Source organism: Astatotilapia calliptera, chromosome 15 (assembly GCF_964374335.1).
Source record: "Astatotilapia calliptera chromosome 15, fAstCal68.1, whole genome shotgun sequence".
NCBI lineage: Eukaryota > Metazoa > Chordata > Actinopteri > Cichliformes > Cichlidae > Astatotilapia > Astatotilapia calliptera.
Genome location: NC_137436.1, coordinates 25,620,062 through 25,638,834, shown reverse-complemented (window position 1 = coordinate 25,638,834; position 18,773 = coordinate 25,620,062). Strand labels below are relative to the sequence as shown.

At 42.7% G+C, this 18,773-nt stretch overlaps 1 protein-coding gene across 7 annotated transcripts in view; it reads right to left on the bottom strand.

The window, feature by feature from the left end:
• The window catches only part of pex7 (peroxisomal biogenesis factor 7), a 46,367-nt gene that overhangs the window by 23,077 nt on the left and 4,517 nt on the right, over nt 1-18,773 (bottom strand). For 6 of the 7 annotated variants that reach the window (XM_026142408.2, XM_026142407.2, XM_080290167.1 and 3 more), the window contains exons 7-9: nt 6,374-6,480; nt 6,022-6,135; nt 2,504-2,559 (exon numbers count right to left, since the gene is read on the bottom strand). In XM_026142408.2, coding sequence (XP_025998193.1) covers nt 2,504-2,559; nt 6,022-6,135; nt 6,374-6,480 — 277 coding nt within the window. Of the gene's footprint in view, nt 1-267; nt 1,530-2,503; nt 2,560-6,021; nt 6,136-6,373; nt 6,481-18,773 lie in introns of those variants that run through there. The other variant, XM_080290166.1, reaches the window with a different exon arrangement.

The following is an 18,773-nucleotide window of genomic DNA, read 5'->3' as shown; positions in this document are numbered from 1 at the left end:
TATTTATTTTTCATATGAAAATGCTGTAGGTACAGATAGTGGTTTCTTAGTTACCTCCAGCTGCTTATTACCACATAATGGACCTTGTTACAGATGTGTTATCTGAAACATCGTTTAGACTTTTAAAGGCGGATGTCATTATGTCCAAGTTTTATTTATAACTTGAGACTTCACTCATCATGATAATTGTAATCAAGGACACTTCATATCAACCAAAACTGATCTTCTGTATAATAAAGAATAAATTTAATGAACAAAGCATTAAAATTAGTTCCCATTTCAACTTTTAATACTTGTAATCATTCAATTGTCTTCATATCATGTTAGCATGAGAGTCTTTCCCATCTGTGCCTCTCAACATCATCATTGTATTTATTATAATCGTATCTGAGGTTGTCCGCAAACTACAGAGGGAAGAGAAAATAAGTGGAGGCCACACAGCAGCATCGCTTCTGCAGGGACGGTTGGAGATACCGGATCTCACGTCAGCACCTTCTGCACTGGCTGTCATTATGTAATGCTAACACTGTTAGCAAAGCATCTGAAAGAAGCTTGCGTCTCTTAAAAAAAATCAATTATTTTAGATCATCTTCCATCCGGCAGCTCTGCATAATTAGCATACAAGCTTCACATCCTGTCTTTATTAAAGATAAACTTAGAGTTTGAATGCTTTTTGTTCGTTTCTTAAGCGTGTGCAGCACAGAGATGCATCGAGCAACATGAGCAGAGACCCGCTGTCACTCATTTTCCATCGTACATCCACTGTTACAACGTTGGATCTTCTTAAAACATCATCCCTGCAAACTAAACACTCCCTCAGCTTTCCGGTTGCTCCAAACACTCAAGTCAACCAGTTGTTTCTGTCCCGTTAAGCTGCATGATGTCACAGAGAGGGCGTAACCCTAAAGTGGTCATCTCGGGGCAGAGTGATCCGCCTGGTTCGAAAGACATTGCGGCCAGCTCTGGGAACCCCTCTGAGAATTTCTCAGAACTTGAAGCAACATCTTCAAATGAGTTATTTTGTCAGAGCAACAGTCCCCAAAACAAACACATTCCTCACATTAGAGAAGAAAAAACTACTGAGTGGTTTAAATGACTCATCGACTGCCAGACTGCTTCCTCATTCGTTTTCCTTTCACTGATTAATCACCGTTAAACAACGTCTTGCTCCAGGCCGGACAACAGGGCAACCTCACCTTTCATCCATCTTACTGCATCTGTTTATCCATCATCTGCCCGCACAGCCTGACAGACGCACAGAACAACATCGATTCCTCTGTGGTTTTAAAGAGCCGAGCGGACAGAGAGGACGGATCAGATATATTCTCATGAGAAGCACAGAGGCAGTCTCCCTTGAAATTACACATTTTATTAACTCATCCTCTGTGGCCCAATAAAGGAGCAGCTCATCCTTCCTCTGTGTCCGTCCCTCCATCTCACACACTGGTTAACTTTACCGCAAATTCTCCCTCAGTGTCCTGACTCGTTGCTTCTGCCATGATGACACCATCCATTCCCTTTGGCAGTAACTGAAAGGAAAGGAGCAGAAATACTGTGCAGGCCACATCACATCGCCGCTCCTTTAACCTCGAAAGAAAGTTCCTTTCAAAGAATCAAATTTGCATGACAAAAACTTTACAGGTTATCTTAAAGACCCAGAGAGGAGACTCATTTCTGCAGAAATGTTAACATTACTCTGCAGGTGTAGGTCATCCACACCGTGCACATGCTGCACGCCCCAGCCCTGAAATAACCGCTGGCACCTGGATTCCTCTTTGTAACTTAAAGCCGACCTCGGAGTTTATTTGTCCAGAGTAGATGCTCGTTCTTCCACATGATGTACTGGCTCACTGGGAATTTGGACTTTTTCACACTCATTCTTTGGTACCCAGGGCTTTCAGCTGGGGGGTAAAAACGAGCGGAAACCACAAGGAGCTGTGAAGATGGTTGGAGTTTGCTCGTGTTTTTGTCCATTTTGTCTCAAGTGAAGTCGAAGCTTCAGGAAACGTCGAACTCAGGTGATCTCTTCATTTATTTAAGTCTGATTTATTTGAGATGTTTCAAATTTCAGATTAAACTTTTGATTTCTGGCATCCACTGCAGCTCACAACGTCAATCATTTCTAAATACGCCTGTTGTGAATAATGTTCTGCATTAACCTCCGGAGCTGAATAACTAAAGAGCAAAGCGACGTCAGGCCCATCATTTTTAAACATCTTGAACTATTTGTTCGCATCTTTATTTTCTTTGTTTAATGTGTAAATGAGCTCAGTGGGGTTTATGCTTTGCTTTGCTCTCTAATGTTTTCTCTCCATTTCTCTGTGCAAACACATTAAACTTGTAGAGCAGCTTTCACAAAATGATGTGGAACAAAATGAGTTCCACATGCTTGCTCGCCTGTTAGCGCTCCTAACGTTCTACCAGCACTGAGCTGCAGAGAACCTTGTTTAAAGGTCCTTAAATAAACAGGTCGAACAGAGAGAAACGCCACAGGTGATCTTACCTGACAGTGAAGTCATACGAGCAGGACGCCAGCACAGTCTTATCAAAGGGAGAAAACTGCAGGAAAAGGAACAAAATGGAAAACGGTTTATTGAGATCATGTTTCCAAAGGAAGAAAGGAAGAATAGCAAGTTATCAGCTTTAATCTCCATCACGAACACCTGCTGCTTTCCTCAAATATTCATAATCTGATTACAAAGAAACAATAATATGTAATAATGTGAAGGGGAGTCAAAAACCCTCCAGAGGGACATGCTGCAGACCTTTTAACCTTAAATCAGCATGGAGGTGAAGGAGGTAGGGCATGTTTGACAGTTTGAAGGTTTAAATGAAAAAAATGACACATTTTACAATGTGTCGTTGGAACTTCGAGCTCCGCTGTGCACACACAAGATAATAACCACAACGTGAAAAAGTGCTGAAATGTTTTAGACTTTTAAAGTAAAAATTACTGTGTGTGTTTTACAAAAACGCCAGTAATAACTGCAGTTTTCCTTTCACAATATGCAGAACAACAGAAGACGCTGCTCAGTTTGTGCTTCATGCACATGCCACTGTTTCTGATGCTGAGCTCCAGTTTGTCCCCATCATCCAAAAAAACAAACAAAAAAAAACTACATTTTCGTCTCCATCATGAAAGAAAAACAGCTTCCGGCAGGCTGAGCAGAGTTTGCAGCATTTCTCTGCTCAGCAGTTTGTGCAGAGACACGGAGAGCCTGCGAGGAGTCCACAGAGAGCGATTTCACTGACGACGCACTCCCAAATTAATTTATTCGCTCATTTGTTCCCCTCTCTGCATCTGACAGTTTCACCTTTCATATCGAGTCCTGGCCTCGTTTAACATCCTTCTCTTTACTGCACTTCACGTTCATTTAACGCTGCTTTACTTGCAAACACATTTATTACCAAAGTAAAACCCAGGCAGCTGTGACGATGCAGCAGAAATGTTTGGTTTGCAGGTAAGCTGCTCAGAAACTGCTAACCAAGCAGCAGCTGGCAGGGCTGGAAAGTAAAGGCATCACAGAAGCACCAAAAACCGCACTTCCTATGACGTCCACTTAAGGCTGCCGGCAGCAGTGAGTCGGTCCTCATAGTATAGCTTAAAGATCGAGGCGGGGCCGCTTTACCTGACAGGTAGAAGTCGACACAGGTGGGTGTAGCTTACAGACTGTCCACAAGTCTGGTGACATTCTACCATCTGATCTGTTATTTAGCAGCAGTTAGCAGATGTGTGTGTCTGTGGGGTTTATATTCCCTCATTATCTCATTCAGACTACACTTTATGTGCCCAACCGGGACAATGTAGTGAAAAACGATTAAAAAAAAAAAATCAAGGCTTTGAATGAGGACTCAACAAACCAGTGAGTGAGGTCACAGTGAAATATCCATTGATAGTTTACCCCAGGTTTGGTTTGGCTGGAGTTTGAGTGAGGAGCCTTCCACCTGTAAAGCCAGAGCAGTACGCAAAACGGACTGAGCATGCTCTGACTTGTGTACTTCGAGACAGGGATTCCTCTTTTGTCAGAGGTTCATTACGTGCTGATCACTCGTCTGTAAGAAACTCGCTCGCTCACCGTGAATTTTTGATGTGACAGCCGAACAGAAGCGCCGCGGTCCGCCTCTGTTCATTGCTTTATTTTTATCTCGTTACGCTCCTGCTGCCGATCACCTTGTTTGTGCTCCCTGCAGAGAATCGATACAAGCTGACAGATTTGCAAATGGTGACAAGCAGTTTCAGAGCAAGTCTCCTCGATCGATGGGGTACAGCTGTGCTGAAAAAGCCCACAGCAGCAGCTCGATGGGCTGAACCTTTAAAATAACAGCCTGGCTGATCTGAACAGGTCATTGAGTTTTTTTTCTTGACTCTTGAACATTTAAATGTCAGTGAATCTGCCAAGAGTCAACAGGAATGATATCAGCCGATATCCATGTTTGGCCAATATATTCGTTTATCCCTAATGAGGATCACAGTTACTGGGAATGAATGAGTCTAAGCAGACTCCGCGTTATTGAATGCAGAATGTTTATGGTTATTATGCTGTGAACATGCTAACCTGTAACCTGGAGCGCTTCTGTGTGCTTCGTTAGATATGAAATTCTCAGACTTTATCTCAGCATGTTCCTTTTTACCCCGTTCTGGTGACCCAGTGTGTGTTATGAATGCTTTATTATGGAGAATGGCTCTCCATATGTCCGTCTAGTTTTTCCACTTCTTTGTACATTCCCTCATGCCCATTCCACCCAATCTGATGACATCGGTCAGTCCTCATTTTGATGCTATAATTATTTTTCCTGTTGTTCTCTCACTGATAAATGGGGCAGGGATAGCTCAGTAGGTAAAGTGGTCGCCCCATGATCGGAAGGTCGGCGGTTCGAATCCACTTAACGGCTACCCTGAGGTACCCCTGAGCAAGGTACCGTCCCTACACACTGCTCCCCGGGCGCCTGCTTAGTGGGCTGCCCACTGCTTCACTGAGTGAATGGGTCAAATGCAGAGAAAAACAAGTAATTTCCCCATGGGGATCAATAAAGTATCCATTATTATTATTATTATTATTATTATAAATGTAAAAACCACAGAGAAAAGGTGGCAGAATCGACAGTAGTGAAGAGGCACGACATGTGGTTATGTTTCAGGGAAGTGCACGTGCAGTGTTTTAGAGAGGTCTGTGGTTACGACGTAGCGACGATGCCACAATAAGTCTGCACGAAATCTGCATCAGTGTAATGTCCTCCAAGAGAGTGCGTGCGTGCGCGTGTGTGTGTGTGAGAACAGCACATACATCACTGCACACACACACACACACAGTGTAGCACGAGAGTGAGGTCTTATTACCACCATTTGGTTGGGTGTTTTGACGCTGTCAGACTTCACACTACATCTCGACCAGCGCGCGCGCACACACACACACACACACACACACGGAGGACATTACACTGATGCAGATTACAGTGAATATGCTTCAGCGGCACACACTTAGGCTACGTCTACACTAATCCGGATAAATTTGAAAACGGTGTTTTCATCTAAAAATGCTCCGCGTCCACACTATCATTTTCAGTCGTTTCAGAACATTTGTTCATCCACACTGAAACAGCTGAAACGCTTATGTTCCTGCATTGCGCATTCATGAAACTAAAGACGATTCAACCTCTGTTATTTGAGAATTAAAGAATTTAAAGAAAAGCTATCAGTACAAACTGATATTAATCTTTAATAGGGTCGTCAAAATTGACAGCAAACAAAACATCTGCCCTATAATGCCCTCTGCTATCTTAGTTTCATTGGTCACATGACTGCATCATATGACTAAAATGTGTCATTGTTTCCGAAAGTCTCCGTTTATGCAGTCTGTGTGTGACGCGAAAACATTTTTCATGGTTAGGGTTGGGGGTAAGGGGCTAGGGAAAGCTTTATGTCAATTAGATGTCCCCACAAGATATAAAAACCCAACACGTGTGTGTGTGTGTGTGTGTGTGTGTGTGTGTGTGTGTGTGTGTGTGTGTGTGTGTGTGTACCTTGAGTCTGCGGATGGCGTACGTGTGTCCCAGCAGTTGATTGACAGGCTGCCGGATGTTCCTCAGGTCCCACACACACACAGTACAATCCACTGAACCTGTGGCCACAACATTCTGCAGACAGACACCAGCTAATCTTTACAAAGCTAACCGGGTTAAAGGTCACAAAATCAGATGTAATTTTAGTGTTTGATGCAGATAGTAAAATGCATTTAAACAAACACACTTCTCTGTATAAATGAAGGCTGGCATAGAGGTTTTTAAATGTATTGTTTGTTTGTTTTTAAGTATCTTTTAAACCAAATATGCCATTTAATATATGGAACCTTTTAACCAACTGGAGGGCCTGTACCTGGTCATATTTGCACCAATCACAGCTGAGGATCTCTGCCTTGTGCGCTGGGATGGCCAATCTGCACGCCGCACCCTTCACATCCCAAATTCTGAGCGTCCCGTCACCTGAGAGTACAAATAGAAAGAGAAGAGTATTCGAGTTTATATAATATATCCAGGTGTTTTTGTGTAAATATGCCTTGTTTTTCTGTGTTTCCTCAGTTTTATCGCCTTACCTCGCTCAGTATTTGTTCTATTTTATTTCACACACAGTCAATCCAATATATCTTTATTTGTTTGAGAGTCAGCAATAAAAGTGTTTGGTTAGAGCTGCTCAACCTGCAGGAGTTTCTGAGAGCTTCTCTTATCATATCTGCTGACATGGGGGAAAAAAATCAATTCAGGACGCCTGAAAATGACTGAAAACACATTTCCTGCAGAAAAAGAAAGAAAAGGCGTCCAGACAGCTGAGATTTGGGCAGAAACTTCACATACCACTGAAAAACGTTCAATGATGAAGACAAACTATGGAAATGGAGGGCTTATAATATGACCTTCTACTGGATTTACATTTGTCCCATTATCAATGTGCTGATCCCAACTCACTCGCCATCAGCCATGAAGTGAAATAAACTTCTGAGGTGAAGAATTTAAGAGAAGGATGTGAAGAGAAATCTAAAAGAAGTGAGGTGGAGACTGAAAGTAAAAGGAGGTTAATTGAGGGGAACACTGCTGCCAGTGTTTCGAGTTCCTGCTGACGTCAGCTTTTATTTTAGCGCATGAGCTCCTTCATTTCATCGTCTCTCATGAGTTATGGGACTCATTTCAGGGACCACTCATTATGGCATCCACACAGATCTGTGTACTCATTTTGTCACCCAGTCCAGTCGAGGTGGTGTGTGTGTGTGTGTGTGTGTGTGTGTGTGTGTGTGTGTGTGTGTGTGTGTGTGTGTGTGTGTGTGTGTGTTAGTCTGACAAAATTCCACGAAATGCGAATTCCAAATTAAAAGCTGATTTTAAATCTGAACCTCTTTCCCAACGTGATAAACTCAGACTGACCAGAATGTTCCTACTGGTCAACACACACACACAGAAAAGTGTGTGTAAGTGAGTTTCTGGGCAGAGGTTGAGGGTTTGCCAACACACTGCGACAATCATCAAGCAGAACTTTTACACCCCTCCTCCTCCTATTCTTCCTCCTCCTCTTCATTCAGAGGTTTATTCAAACTGCAGTGAAGACCTCGGTGTTCTTCACGTCGACCTGGCAGCAGTTTTTTTTTTTACTTCCGTCTTAAAAAAACTTGACTGTCACAGACTAAGGCTGAAGCCACAGCAGAAAAACCTCCAAATAAAACTGACGGAGTTAAAACCTCCAACCGACTCCCATTCAGAAAGCTTCACCCTTGAAATATCAGTTTTACTTCTATGACTACATCCTGGTTCCCTGTGCTGACGGTCCGTGAGTCAAGTCCCAAAGCTTGTGTCCTTATTTCTGTCATGCACAGTACATCTGTTTCAGTCAGTTTGCACACCGTGTGTTCCACTGTTCCCATAGGGAAAAGAAATCTTCTAAAAGACTTGCATCATATAGTGAATCATATAAGGCTTATATGATTTACTCATGAAAGTGGCCACTTTCTCATTACTTTCATGTATTGTTTTAAGAAGTATCCAAAACATGCAAGTTTCATTTATATAATTTTTCAAGGGATCTTATATCTGTTTTCACACTTGTATGCTTTTCATACAAGTTTCACACAAGACAGATACAAACTTTACAAGATTTATATATCTTTTCAATATGGGTTGGCTCTGAGTGATGTCAAGGAGGGTGGGCGTCCTTAACCTGGTCAAGATGGCTATCCACCCGTTTGTGAGGAGCGTCCAAACAGAAGAACGCTGCATCCTAACGCTTGTTTCAGACAGAGGATGAACTGAGAGGTGCAACCAGACCAGCATGACATGAAGGACTGCAGCTTTATCAGACAGCACAAGTGATGAAGTCAAACGTGTTGTCTGCATGTTCCTGAGTCACTGTAATGATGGAAGGACTGAGGCGTGAAGTCAGAGTTGGGTTAGGGTTTGGCTCTCAGCTGTGATGGTTTCAAGCTTTAGAAGCTTGGGAATAAACCCAGTGTTGACATTTATTCTGGCAGAGCTTTATTTAAATTTGTAATAATGTCAAAGAGCCAAAGAACAAGGATAGGGGATAAAAGTTGGGGCCACGTATCTGGGAACAGAATAAATGTGGCTAATGGGATTGTGTGAGCGGCTCTCCTGAAACAACGCCACCTGAAGCCCGTTGGAGGCCAACAGGCTGAATAATCAGCTCCAGGACTGATTAAAGAGCAGGCCGAGGGGAGTCGCTTCTCCCAGGCTTCACCTCCTGTTTGCTGACCAGCACATTAATCTCCTTCTCTACTTCACTCCTTGCACCTCCTCTTTAATCCCAGCAATGGCTCTGCACCCTCCCCCAGCATCCCTCCACACGGCTCTTCATCGATTCTTTGAGTAACATTTTAACCCTTATCCTCCTCTTCCTCTCTGGTTCTTTTTCTCATTCACACTCTGAGGTGTGTGTGTGTGTGTGTGTGTGTGTGTGTGTGTGTGTGTGTGTGTGTGTGTGTGTGTGTGTGTGTGTGTGTGTGTGTGTGTGTGTGTGTTCTGCAGTGCTGACTTCTGTGAAAGGGTCACGGTTTATTACACCTATAATCGCTGCTGTATCAGCAGGTTCAGCTAATACACACAGACACACCTGCAGCCACGTTTTAGCGTCTAACACTTTTTTTTTTTTTTTGAGTCAACTGTCCAATTACGCTTGCTCTTTGTAAAGAGGGGGACATGTATAATTATATAAGAGTCACAAATCCAAACCCTTCCTCCAGTTTGGACACGAATGCAGAGAGTCTGCGCTTTAAGCTCGTATTATGTAACAAAAGTGATCGTAGCACACAAATAAACAAGGACACTAGCTGTAAGCACAGCCACAGAGGATCATTTACACAAATAAATAAATGAGAAACAGATTTCTGTGTTTGATTCCAACCACAGCAAACCTTCACTTAAGGATGATGAAATTCAAGCTCTTCAACTGTGTGAGAGAGAGAGAGAGAGAGCGAGCAAGCAAGAGAGAGCTGCTGTGGCTGCAGATCAGAAACGAGGAGTTAAGACGCCCAACAGCTGATAAAAGCTTGAAGAGTTTGGTCCATCCACACTCAGCAAAGCGGGGGTGATTTCCTCTACTCATCTCACTTAAAGACTTTACAGTTCATCAGGAAAGTCTTTGTTTCAACACCAGTTTCTTTTTGTGTGTGTTGAACTGTGTGTGTAGAACGTCTGTGTGGACCACAGTGTGGGTACATCATTCTGGTCCACACACACAAAGTCATCATGTACTGTTTTCTGAATACACCCCTGTCAACACTAATATAAGCATTATTATACACATAATGTATGTAGGTGGTTAAAATGCTTAAACAAAAACCTCACATCTAAACCTCGCTTAAAAAAGGTCTCTGGAGAACTTGGTGGTCAAAAAGAGCCGTCTGATTCCAAACTGGTTCCAGCTGCTGATGGCATCTCTGCTGGCTCCAAACCTCCTCTGGACGGGGGAGCACTGCTCTCTCTTCACGCCTTACTATTTGCATTTTAAAACCTTTTTTCTCGTTTCACTTGAATTTCCAGAGTCCAGGCTTAATGTGATCACAGCGAGTGTGTGGGAGACTGTAGCAAAGAGGGTGCAAATAAGAAGCTGCAGGAGGAGCTGCAAACACAAAGATTTACATGATTGTTTTCAGTAGCAGACGGAGATCAACCACCTCCAGAGCTTATCTGAAGCACCACGACCACTGGTTCAAACGAGCACGTGTGCAGTTTCATCGCATCTTTGATCAGAGCGAGCTGGCACAGCAGCAATCAAGCAGAGGAATTACACGCAGACGAACAGTTTCTTTATATTCTGAGATTACTTTCCGTCACAGCTGTGCTCGTGTGCAGGAGACAACAAAGAGAGGTGGCTGGTAGATGAATGTAAAGCCTTCAACCTACACAAATAAATGTGGGCTTCGCTGACTCAAAAATCCAAGCATCTCAGCAGCTTTGTCTCCAGTAAAAACCACGAAATGCAATCAGCTCATTAAAATGAAGGATGCTGCACAGAGTTCAACAAGTTTGTGGAATGAGTCCATAAAATCTACCATACCTGCTTTTAATTTGGCCCATTACTCATCCATTTTGGGATTTCAGCACAGACTTCACACTTGCAGAGATCAAACATCCAGCCAGCTGCCTGAAGGTGAGGAACACTCGCAGGGTTGTGCACCATGACTTCCTTCCCCGGGTCAGACTGTTAGCACAGAGTCTGCTTCAACATCCTGAAGCATCTGAAGGACATGACCCAGAGCGTGCACTGAAAACAGGATTTTCTCTCCTTTCTGGTAACGATGGGTCCATGTAGCTGCTCCCTGGATGCACATCCAGTTTAAAAGTGGCAGAGATGTGAGCATGAGCACTCAGTGCTGAGATGAACCTTTAAAACTTTAATGCAATGACCAGGAAATAAACTGAAGGAAGAATTGCCTTGATTGGTAAGTTGTTATCAACCATTGGTTACTTTGTCTCTGAGATAATTATCCATTTGCACACTGATTTGCAATTTCATTCATTTAAAAAAAAAAAAAAAAAAAAAAACCTTTATTGTTCATATTCTAGGATCATTGTTTCGATACACTGGAGTAGATCCAGCGTGCACCAGCAGGAGCGATCAGACAAAGTTTAAATCCAGTTTATATTTTCATGGGCTGAACTTTTTGATCGCACCTGTAATTTTACAGGCTTTCTGTCAATATGATGGACAGAACGTGAGTGACCATTGTTTATTTAACCTCAGTCGTTCTGGGCCTTTTTTTAAATACAGGAAACAGGAATGACACGTGTAGGTGGAGTCTGAGTTAAACACAGTTCATTGAAAGGTCAGAGTTTAACTGATGATTACTGAAGCTTTGATTCACTGAGAGCTCAGAGCGACTAACCAGCACTGCAGACTCCAGAGGAGACCTGGAGGGCAGATCGAAGCCTAACAAACAGACACAGACCCTCATCTGATTCTCAGGCTGGAGGTGGGGATCTTTGTCTGCCACTGAATCGAGCTAAGCGGAAAGAGAAATGAGAGGACTGAGGAGGAGGCAAGGAACAAAAGAGGAGGCAAGGGAGAGAAGCAGTGAGGAGCATGGAAACCCAGATAAGCTTATCGGAATGAGACGCCATCTGCACCACGCCTTCACCGTATCTCTGCTTCTCCCGGTTTGTCACTTCCTTTCTCTTCAAAGTCATGAGTGGCTGTAGCCTCTCAAGCTAACACTAAGTGCCACCAGAGGGGAAGCCGTAAGATAGAGATAAGGTGGCAAAGCTCCACCATACACTAATCATAGGTAGCTGTGCTTGAAAACTCATCCATCCAGCCATCCCTCTCAGTTATTATCCGACTCATAAGTTATAACAGAAAATACAAAAATATGAATTTTGATTTAAACCCCTAATAACAAGTAATAATAATAATAATAATAATAATAATAATAATGCACAGAGAGCATGATCCAAGGCGACCTGTTGTAGGGTAGCTTTGCATGATTCACAGGTCAAAATAATCCATATGGATCTCATATTGCCTTTCCTCAGTTCATCCTCTGTCTCAAATAAGTGATATTAGCTCCTCCCCCCTTTAAGGCAGCCGTCTTCTGATCGGTTATCCCTGCAAACAGCAGGTTGGATGGTCTCAATGCTGAGTTTAAAGTCATTTAAAAAAAAAAAACAAAAAAAAAAAAACAGAGCTTCTGACTGACAGGTCACTGATCTATGAGCATCCAGCGCTCCACCAGTGATTCACCATGAAGGCACGGTGCTGACATCCACCAGTCTGTTTAAACACTCTGGAGCACGAGCAGAGTCTTCTCTGGCTTCAACATGAGCACCATTAAAATATTTCGCCAACACCGATCTTCAACACTGTAAAGTCTCAAATAATGATAAAAACTCCAGTATTTTTTTGACTTCAGCAAAAAACAAAAAACTCCAAACTGCCGCTCAGCCTCTGTGTGTGTACAGGCCAGCTCCACTGAGACAGCTGACATCACAGGAACACAGGTACACTAGTAAAAGGTCAGATCACCCACTGAGAAACACCACTGGGACCCACTTCAGCCGTTCTCCACCAGCCTGACAATTACACCATCACACACCGTCATTAAATTGTGTTGAGCTCCAAAATCCAGAGTGGCATCACATTTTTCAAAATGATTCAAACCTTTTCTCTTCAGATGTTTCTGAGATGCCTGAAACTCTCAGACAAACATTGTTCAGTTACAAACATGAAAAAATGAATAATCTGTCCTCTGCTCTCATCATAAATATGACCGTGAGCAGACCTCTGGGTTTCCAACCTCGGTAACGCCTCGTCTCTTTTCTCACCTGAGTAAACCCAAATAGAGAGAGGACACACTGAGCATGTGCGACAGGAACTCTTCACAGCTTACTGACTCAGAAAAAAAAACGATGCTGTTATCACAACAAGCGCTCCTCTCTCACCATTGATCGCTGCCATCGTCTCATTACAGCTGTGACCAGGCCTGCAGCAGCGCTCTCTGAAGCAAGACGCGGCGCCTCCATCGACACCAGCCGGTGTGTGTGTGTGTCTCTCTGTCTGTGTGTGTGTCTGTTATCACAGCTCATGACCTAATGTAGGTTTGCAGATACAGAGAACGAGTGTGGCTAAAGTTTCCCTGAGGCCAGGACCTACCAAACACTGCTCAGCGCGCACACACGTACGTGTGTGTGTGTGTGTGTGTGTGTGTGTGTGTGTGTGTGTGTGTGTGTGTGTGTGTGTGTGTGTGTGTGTGTGTGTGTGTGTGTGTGTGTGTAGCAGAGACAGAGAGCCTGCTGTATCTGGTGGACACCTGCTATCACTTATTTAAACAGACACTACCTGCTCACAAAGTCCAACACACACATACACTGAGCGGTATGAAACCGTGTGTGTGTGTGTGTGTGTGTTTCAGTGTCCTGCAGCAAATATCATTTGGCTGGAGAACAAAACACGAGAGCACGGCGGTGAGGCTGTGAGGAGCGATGGAGAACACCGAGGCTCAGCAGCACATCAGTGATTACAAATGAATCTCACTGAAATTGACCATAAACTCTCATAAATCTGTTATTGTGAGGCAGAAATGAAAATGTGGGTAAAAATAATGTGTGTCAAGATTTATTTGAAGCAGAAGCAGCTTTAACGCTTTAAAGCGGGGGTGGGGAACTCCAGGCCTCAAGGACCAGTGTCCTGCAGGTTTTCAATCTCACCCTGGGTCAAAACACATGAATCAAATGATCAGTTCATTACCAGGCCTCTGGAGAACTTCAAGATATGTTGAGGAGGTGATTTATAATAAAACCTACAGGACACCGGCCCTTGACGGCCTGGAGTTTAAACACCTTCACCTCTCACCGGCCGCTTTGAATAACCTTTATTCCAACATTGAAGGCGTGTGACAGAACTCAAAATGTGATGTCAGATTTGATATTTGATTCCTAAACTGCGGTGAGCTTGCAGGTTTTATTAGAGCTTCCATTCTGACTCCAACCTCTGCTAAGAGTGTGCTGAGAGTACAGGCATGATCAGAACCTTCTGAGAAGACGTCCCCAAAAAATAAATGATGATTTCCACTTCACGATCATCTTTTCGGGCACCTCTGGACAGCTTTTAGCTCGGCTGTTTTACGTGTGCCTCTACAAAGGATACTGGATCTCCTCCAGTGTGTAAACACGATGATCCCTCAGCTGGACTTTAATTTTTAGGAAGTGGGCAACATGGATGCATGACGAAAACTCCCCTCTGAGGGTTCACATCATACACAGTCTTACCTTTAAGGAGTCACGCTGTTCAGGTAACATGCTGCCATGGCCCAGGAGGGCCCATGAGTCTTAACAGCCTTGCCTTGTTTTTGGTCTTTGATGCCTGTGCATGTCAGATGTCTCAAGAGCCCCCACAGGGACCCGCCAGGCTCACGGTGATGCCAACACTATTTGGGGGAAATAAAGGTTGTATAGACCGCACCCATCCAGCATCAATCATCGCCCGTCTCCTGTGGACCACCATCCTCCAGAAGCCCTTGACAGCAACCTAAACTTTGACATTTCTAATTTAAATGAATATTCAGAATGTCGGCTCATCACTCAAATTTTACATAACTACATAACCAAGCTTATAACTGCAGCAAAGCTCTGCTCATTATTTCCTCATTAAACCCACAACTGACCGCCCACCTCACATCCTGATCGCAGAAGCAAGCTGTGACCAAGTCTATAAGTTAAAGAAAAGAAAAAAGGACGAGCAGAACGCCGAGAAACCTGGATCGAGCGTGAGTGCGCCTGCTGGAAGCAGGAGCACACAGAGATAAACGCAGAGGCTAATTTGATGCCGAGTTTTATCACTCCTGCTGCAGGTCAGAAAGCGGTGCACAGCAGAGCTTCGCCTCCGGCTGCTGCCGTAAACAAACTGGCAACTGGATGCATTAAATAAAGCTTTAACACAAGCTACTCTCCTCTCGCTTTCAGACCACTTTTAGGTTTGGCTTCACACTTCTCTGCCAGTTTTTGTGCCTGCGTGCAACACATCCAACACAATTAGCTTTAAAAAGCTTAAAAAAGCAATAAAGTTCAACATGTTTCATTAAAATACTTGCTTCGGTTCTGGGAGGCAGAGCTGCACACAAAAGTACAGACAAGGTGTTTAGCATTTAGAGCTTCATGAGACCCTGAGGCCAAAATAAATACTGCACTGGCTCCTTTACTGTAGCCTGCTGTGTGCTGATAGCACAGCTCAGTAATGCTGCAGATTTTCAGCGTGGGTTTCACAGGCAAGTCTCAATGCAAATGGAGTCCATGCACCTTGCTCAGAGTCCTGACATCAGCAGGTGACCTCCGGCTCAAAGGTAAAGACAAAAGGCATCGCCCACCAAGGAAGCACAGTGGCGCCTTCACAGCTGTTTCTACCATAGGGGGTACAGCTGCACGTGAACGAGTCTCCTCAGGTTCGGCTCTGTGGTTGAGCCGGTATCGTCGGCTTTGTCTTTTTAGCGGCAGACGCGCGGCTGAGAGGTCCTGGCGCCGATGTGCTCGGATCAAGACACATTTTCAAAGAGCCTGAGCGTCCTCATTCAAATCTCTGAGCTTAACTCTTGGTGAGAGGACACCACTCAGCACCGCAGAGGAGGACCGATAAGACAAGTGCTTTACATCCTCATCCCTGTGCCGTAGAAAGTGTTTCCTCTTCCAGCTCCAGCAGCTTGAATCCACAGTGCTGCAGGGATTACAAACTGTTTCCTAAAGCAGGAGCTGGAACGTTTTAGGGAGCTATGTTATGACCCCTGTAGGAGTCAGTGATGGCTGGTTCTTTGCTGTTTTTGAATAACTGTTTGTATCTATAAGGATTCAAACGGTTCTTTAAAGATTAGTTTTTGGCTGTGAGGGTCAGCTAAACATGCTTCAGAAACCAGAAGAGTTACTCCAAAAGTCAAAGACGTATAAAGAGAATGTTCGGAAAAACCACAGCCAAGTGTTTGGACTACGGAAAAATCCTGAAAAATGGAAACCCTCCAACTTCATGGCATCACTCCTTAAAGAGTTACTTAAGGATAAAAATCTACCAAAACTGTTTCAAATATTTTTATTGAGAGCAAGTATCATGATTGTAGTTTTTACAAATTGACATAACATAGCTTATGCTCCTTTTTTTCTCTAAACTAACAAGGCAAATAATTAAACAACACCAACAAAAAAAGAAAAAAAAAAACAAAAAAAAACCCGCAGTCACCCATAAGGGGTCCCAATACCCCGGCTGTCGGCAAAAGGGAAGAGAAACAAGTAAACAAAGTTTTATATTTTCCCAAGGTATGTAAGTAAAGGGTGCCAGATTAATTCAAAATCTTTTACATTGTCATTCATACTATATCTTATTTTTTCAAGGTGAAGAATGTTTATAAGTTCTGTAAGCCACATTTTTAATACAGGAGTCTCATTGCCTTTCCAAAGCAGCAGGATCAATTTCTTTGCAATAATCAAAGCATATGCCATAAACCTTTTTTGAGAGTGTTGTAAATTTTGTGTTTCGTTGGAAATCCCAAAGATGATTACTATCGGATTTGGTTCAATCTTACTCTTAAAAATATTAGACATATAAGTAAAAATATCATACCAAAAACCCTGAAGCCTTGGACATAGTGCAAAACAATGTAACAGATTTCCATAGTGTATCTTACATTTTTCACAGAGGGGGGAACACTCTGGATACATTTTGTGAAGTTTTTCCCTTGAATAGTGTAGTCTGTGTATAATTTTGTACTGAATTAAACAGTGACGGGAATTAATAAAAGGCGTATTTATGTTGTGTAAGGCCTCCTGCCAGAAATCTTCTGATAGGAGAGTCCCAAAATCTTTTTCCCACTCCTCTTTGATTGAAGTAGTTGAAGGTATACTCATCTCCTGTATTGAATTATAAAATAATGAAATTCTCTGTTCAAACCCCTTTCCATCACTAAGACATCTGTCCAAAGGATCGGACGATATGTTTTCAAATTGTGGCAGGTATGTACGGATATAGTCTCTTAGTTGAAGATATCTAAAAAAATGACTGTGAGGCAATCCAAATCTATCTTTTAAATGTTGGAATGACATAAAAGTATCATTTAGGTATAAGTCTTTTAATTTACAAATTCCCAATTCCTGCCATATATTGAAAGCTCCGTCTACACATGATGGAAGGAAAGAGGGGTTAGCTGTAATGGGTGTACACATTGATAGTTTTTTCAATTTGAAGTGCTTAATTATTTGTCTCCAAATTTGTACGGTATTATAAATCACTGGATTCGAATTGTAATATGAGTTTGTCAAAAGAATAGGAGAGAGTAGTATTCCACCAACACAGTAAGGAAGGCAATCCTCCCGCTCCATCTGTAAGCCGTTAGGGAGTATTGCTGTGTCATCCAATAGAAGGGAAATTATTCTTAAATTTGATGCCCAGTAGTAGTACATAAAGTTAGGTAGTGTAAGTCCACCAAGGGATCTATGTTTGCATAGGTGGTCTTTTTTTATTCTATGTGTTTTATAATTCCATATAAATGGCATAATGATGGCGTCCATCTTTTTAAAAAAAGATTTGGGCAAGAAAATTGGGATGTTTTGAACCAGATACAAATACTGCGGGAGGAATACCATTCTTATTGAATTCACTCTCCCTATTAAAGAAATAGGAAGTGTCCTCCAGTACTGAATGTTATTTTTAAGTTTCTCCAGTAAGGGAAGAAAATTCTCTTTCATTAGGGAGCTGTGTTTTTTTGGTATTGTAATGCCCAAGTAAGTAATTTTTTCATAGGTTATTTTAAATGGGAGAGATGTAAGCCATTGTTTATTCTCTAATTTAATGGGCAGTATTTCGCTTTTTCCCCAGTTAATCTTGTAGCCTGCGAAAGTACTGAATTTATCAATCACAGAGAGAATTGCTGGGAGGGATATTAATGGTTTTGTTATGTATAATAATATGTCGTCAGCATAGAGCGATATAGAATTAGAAGTGTATGTTGTATCATAACCGTGTATGTCCATATGGGTTCGAATTGTCTGTGCTAAGGGTTCCAAAGCCAGGGCAAATAATAATGGACTAAGAGCACATCCTTGTCTTGTACCTCTGCTGAGTTTAAACTGAGTTGATAATGTCTGATTTGTAAGAATTCTGGCTGTGGGATTATTATAAAGTAGTTTTATCCAAGAGATGAAATCTTGTCCCAGTTGAAATTTTTCTAGGACTGCAAAATCTACCAAAACTGTGAGGGAACTTTTGAGGAATCAGACGATATAAAAGAAAACTGTGAGGAGGAGATCATCCTGACAAGGGGCATCATTAGTGTTTTGTTTGCTGTCATGTTACAGCTCTGTGTGTTGGTCTTTATAGAGCAGAGCTGCTGCACTGCTGAACCTCACGGAGATCTTAATAACAGGAACCTATTAGAAGTGAGAGCAGAATAAAGCTACTCTCTCACATATCGACACCAATAACGGAAAATCTGTCACACATGCAAACCATCTGTTGTCTAATGGACGTCTTGTAGGTAAAAGCAGAGGCTTTTATGTGTTTTAGGACCACATTAAGAGAAACACTGTGCGTTTTTACTAATTGTGAGCGTGCGGCGAGTTGACTGGCAGAATATCAAATGCAGTGCGTTCGGTTGAGCTGATGTACGAGACCAACATGGAGTTGAACCGCTGTAAGCGGCGGACACGGACACTCTGAAGGTCTCATTATGGAGACGTGCTCTCAGTAAAGCATTTAGCTGCAGAGCTGTTATTAAAGCCGGTTAGTGTAAGTCAGGACTGCGAGA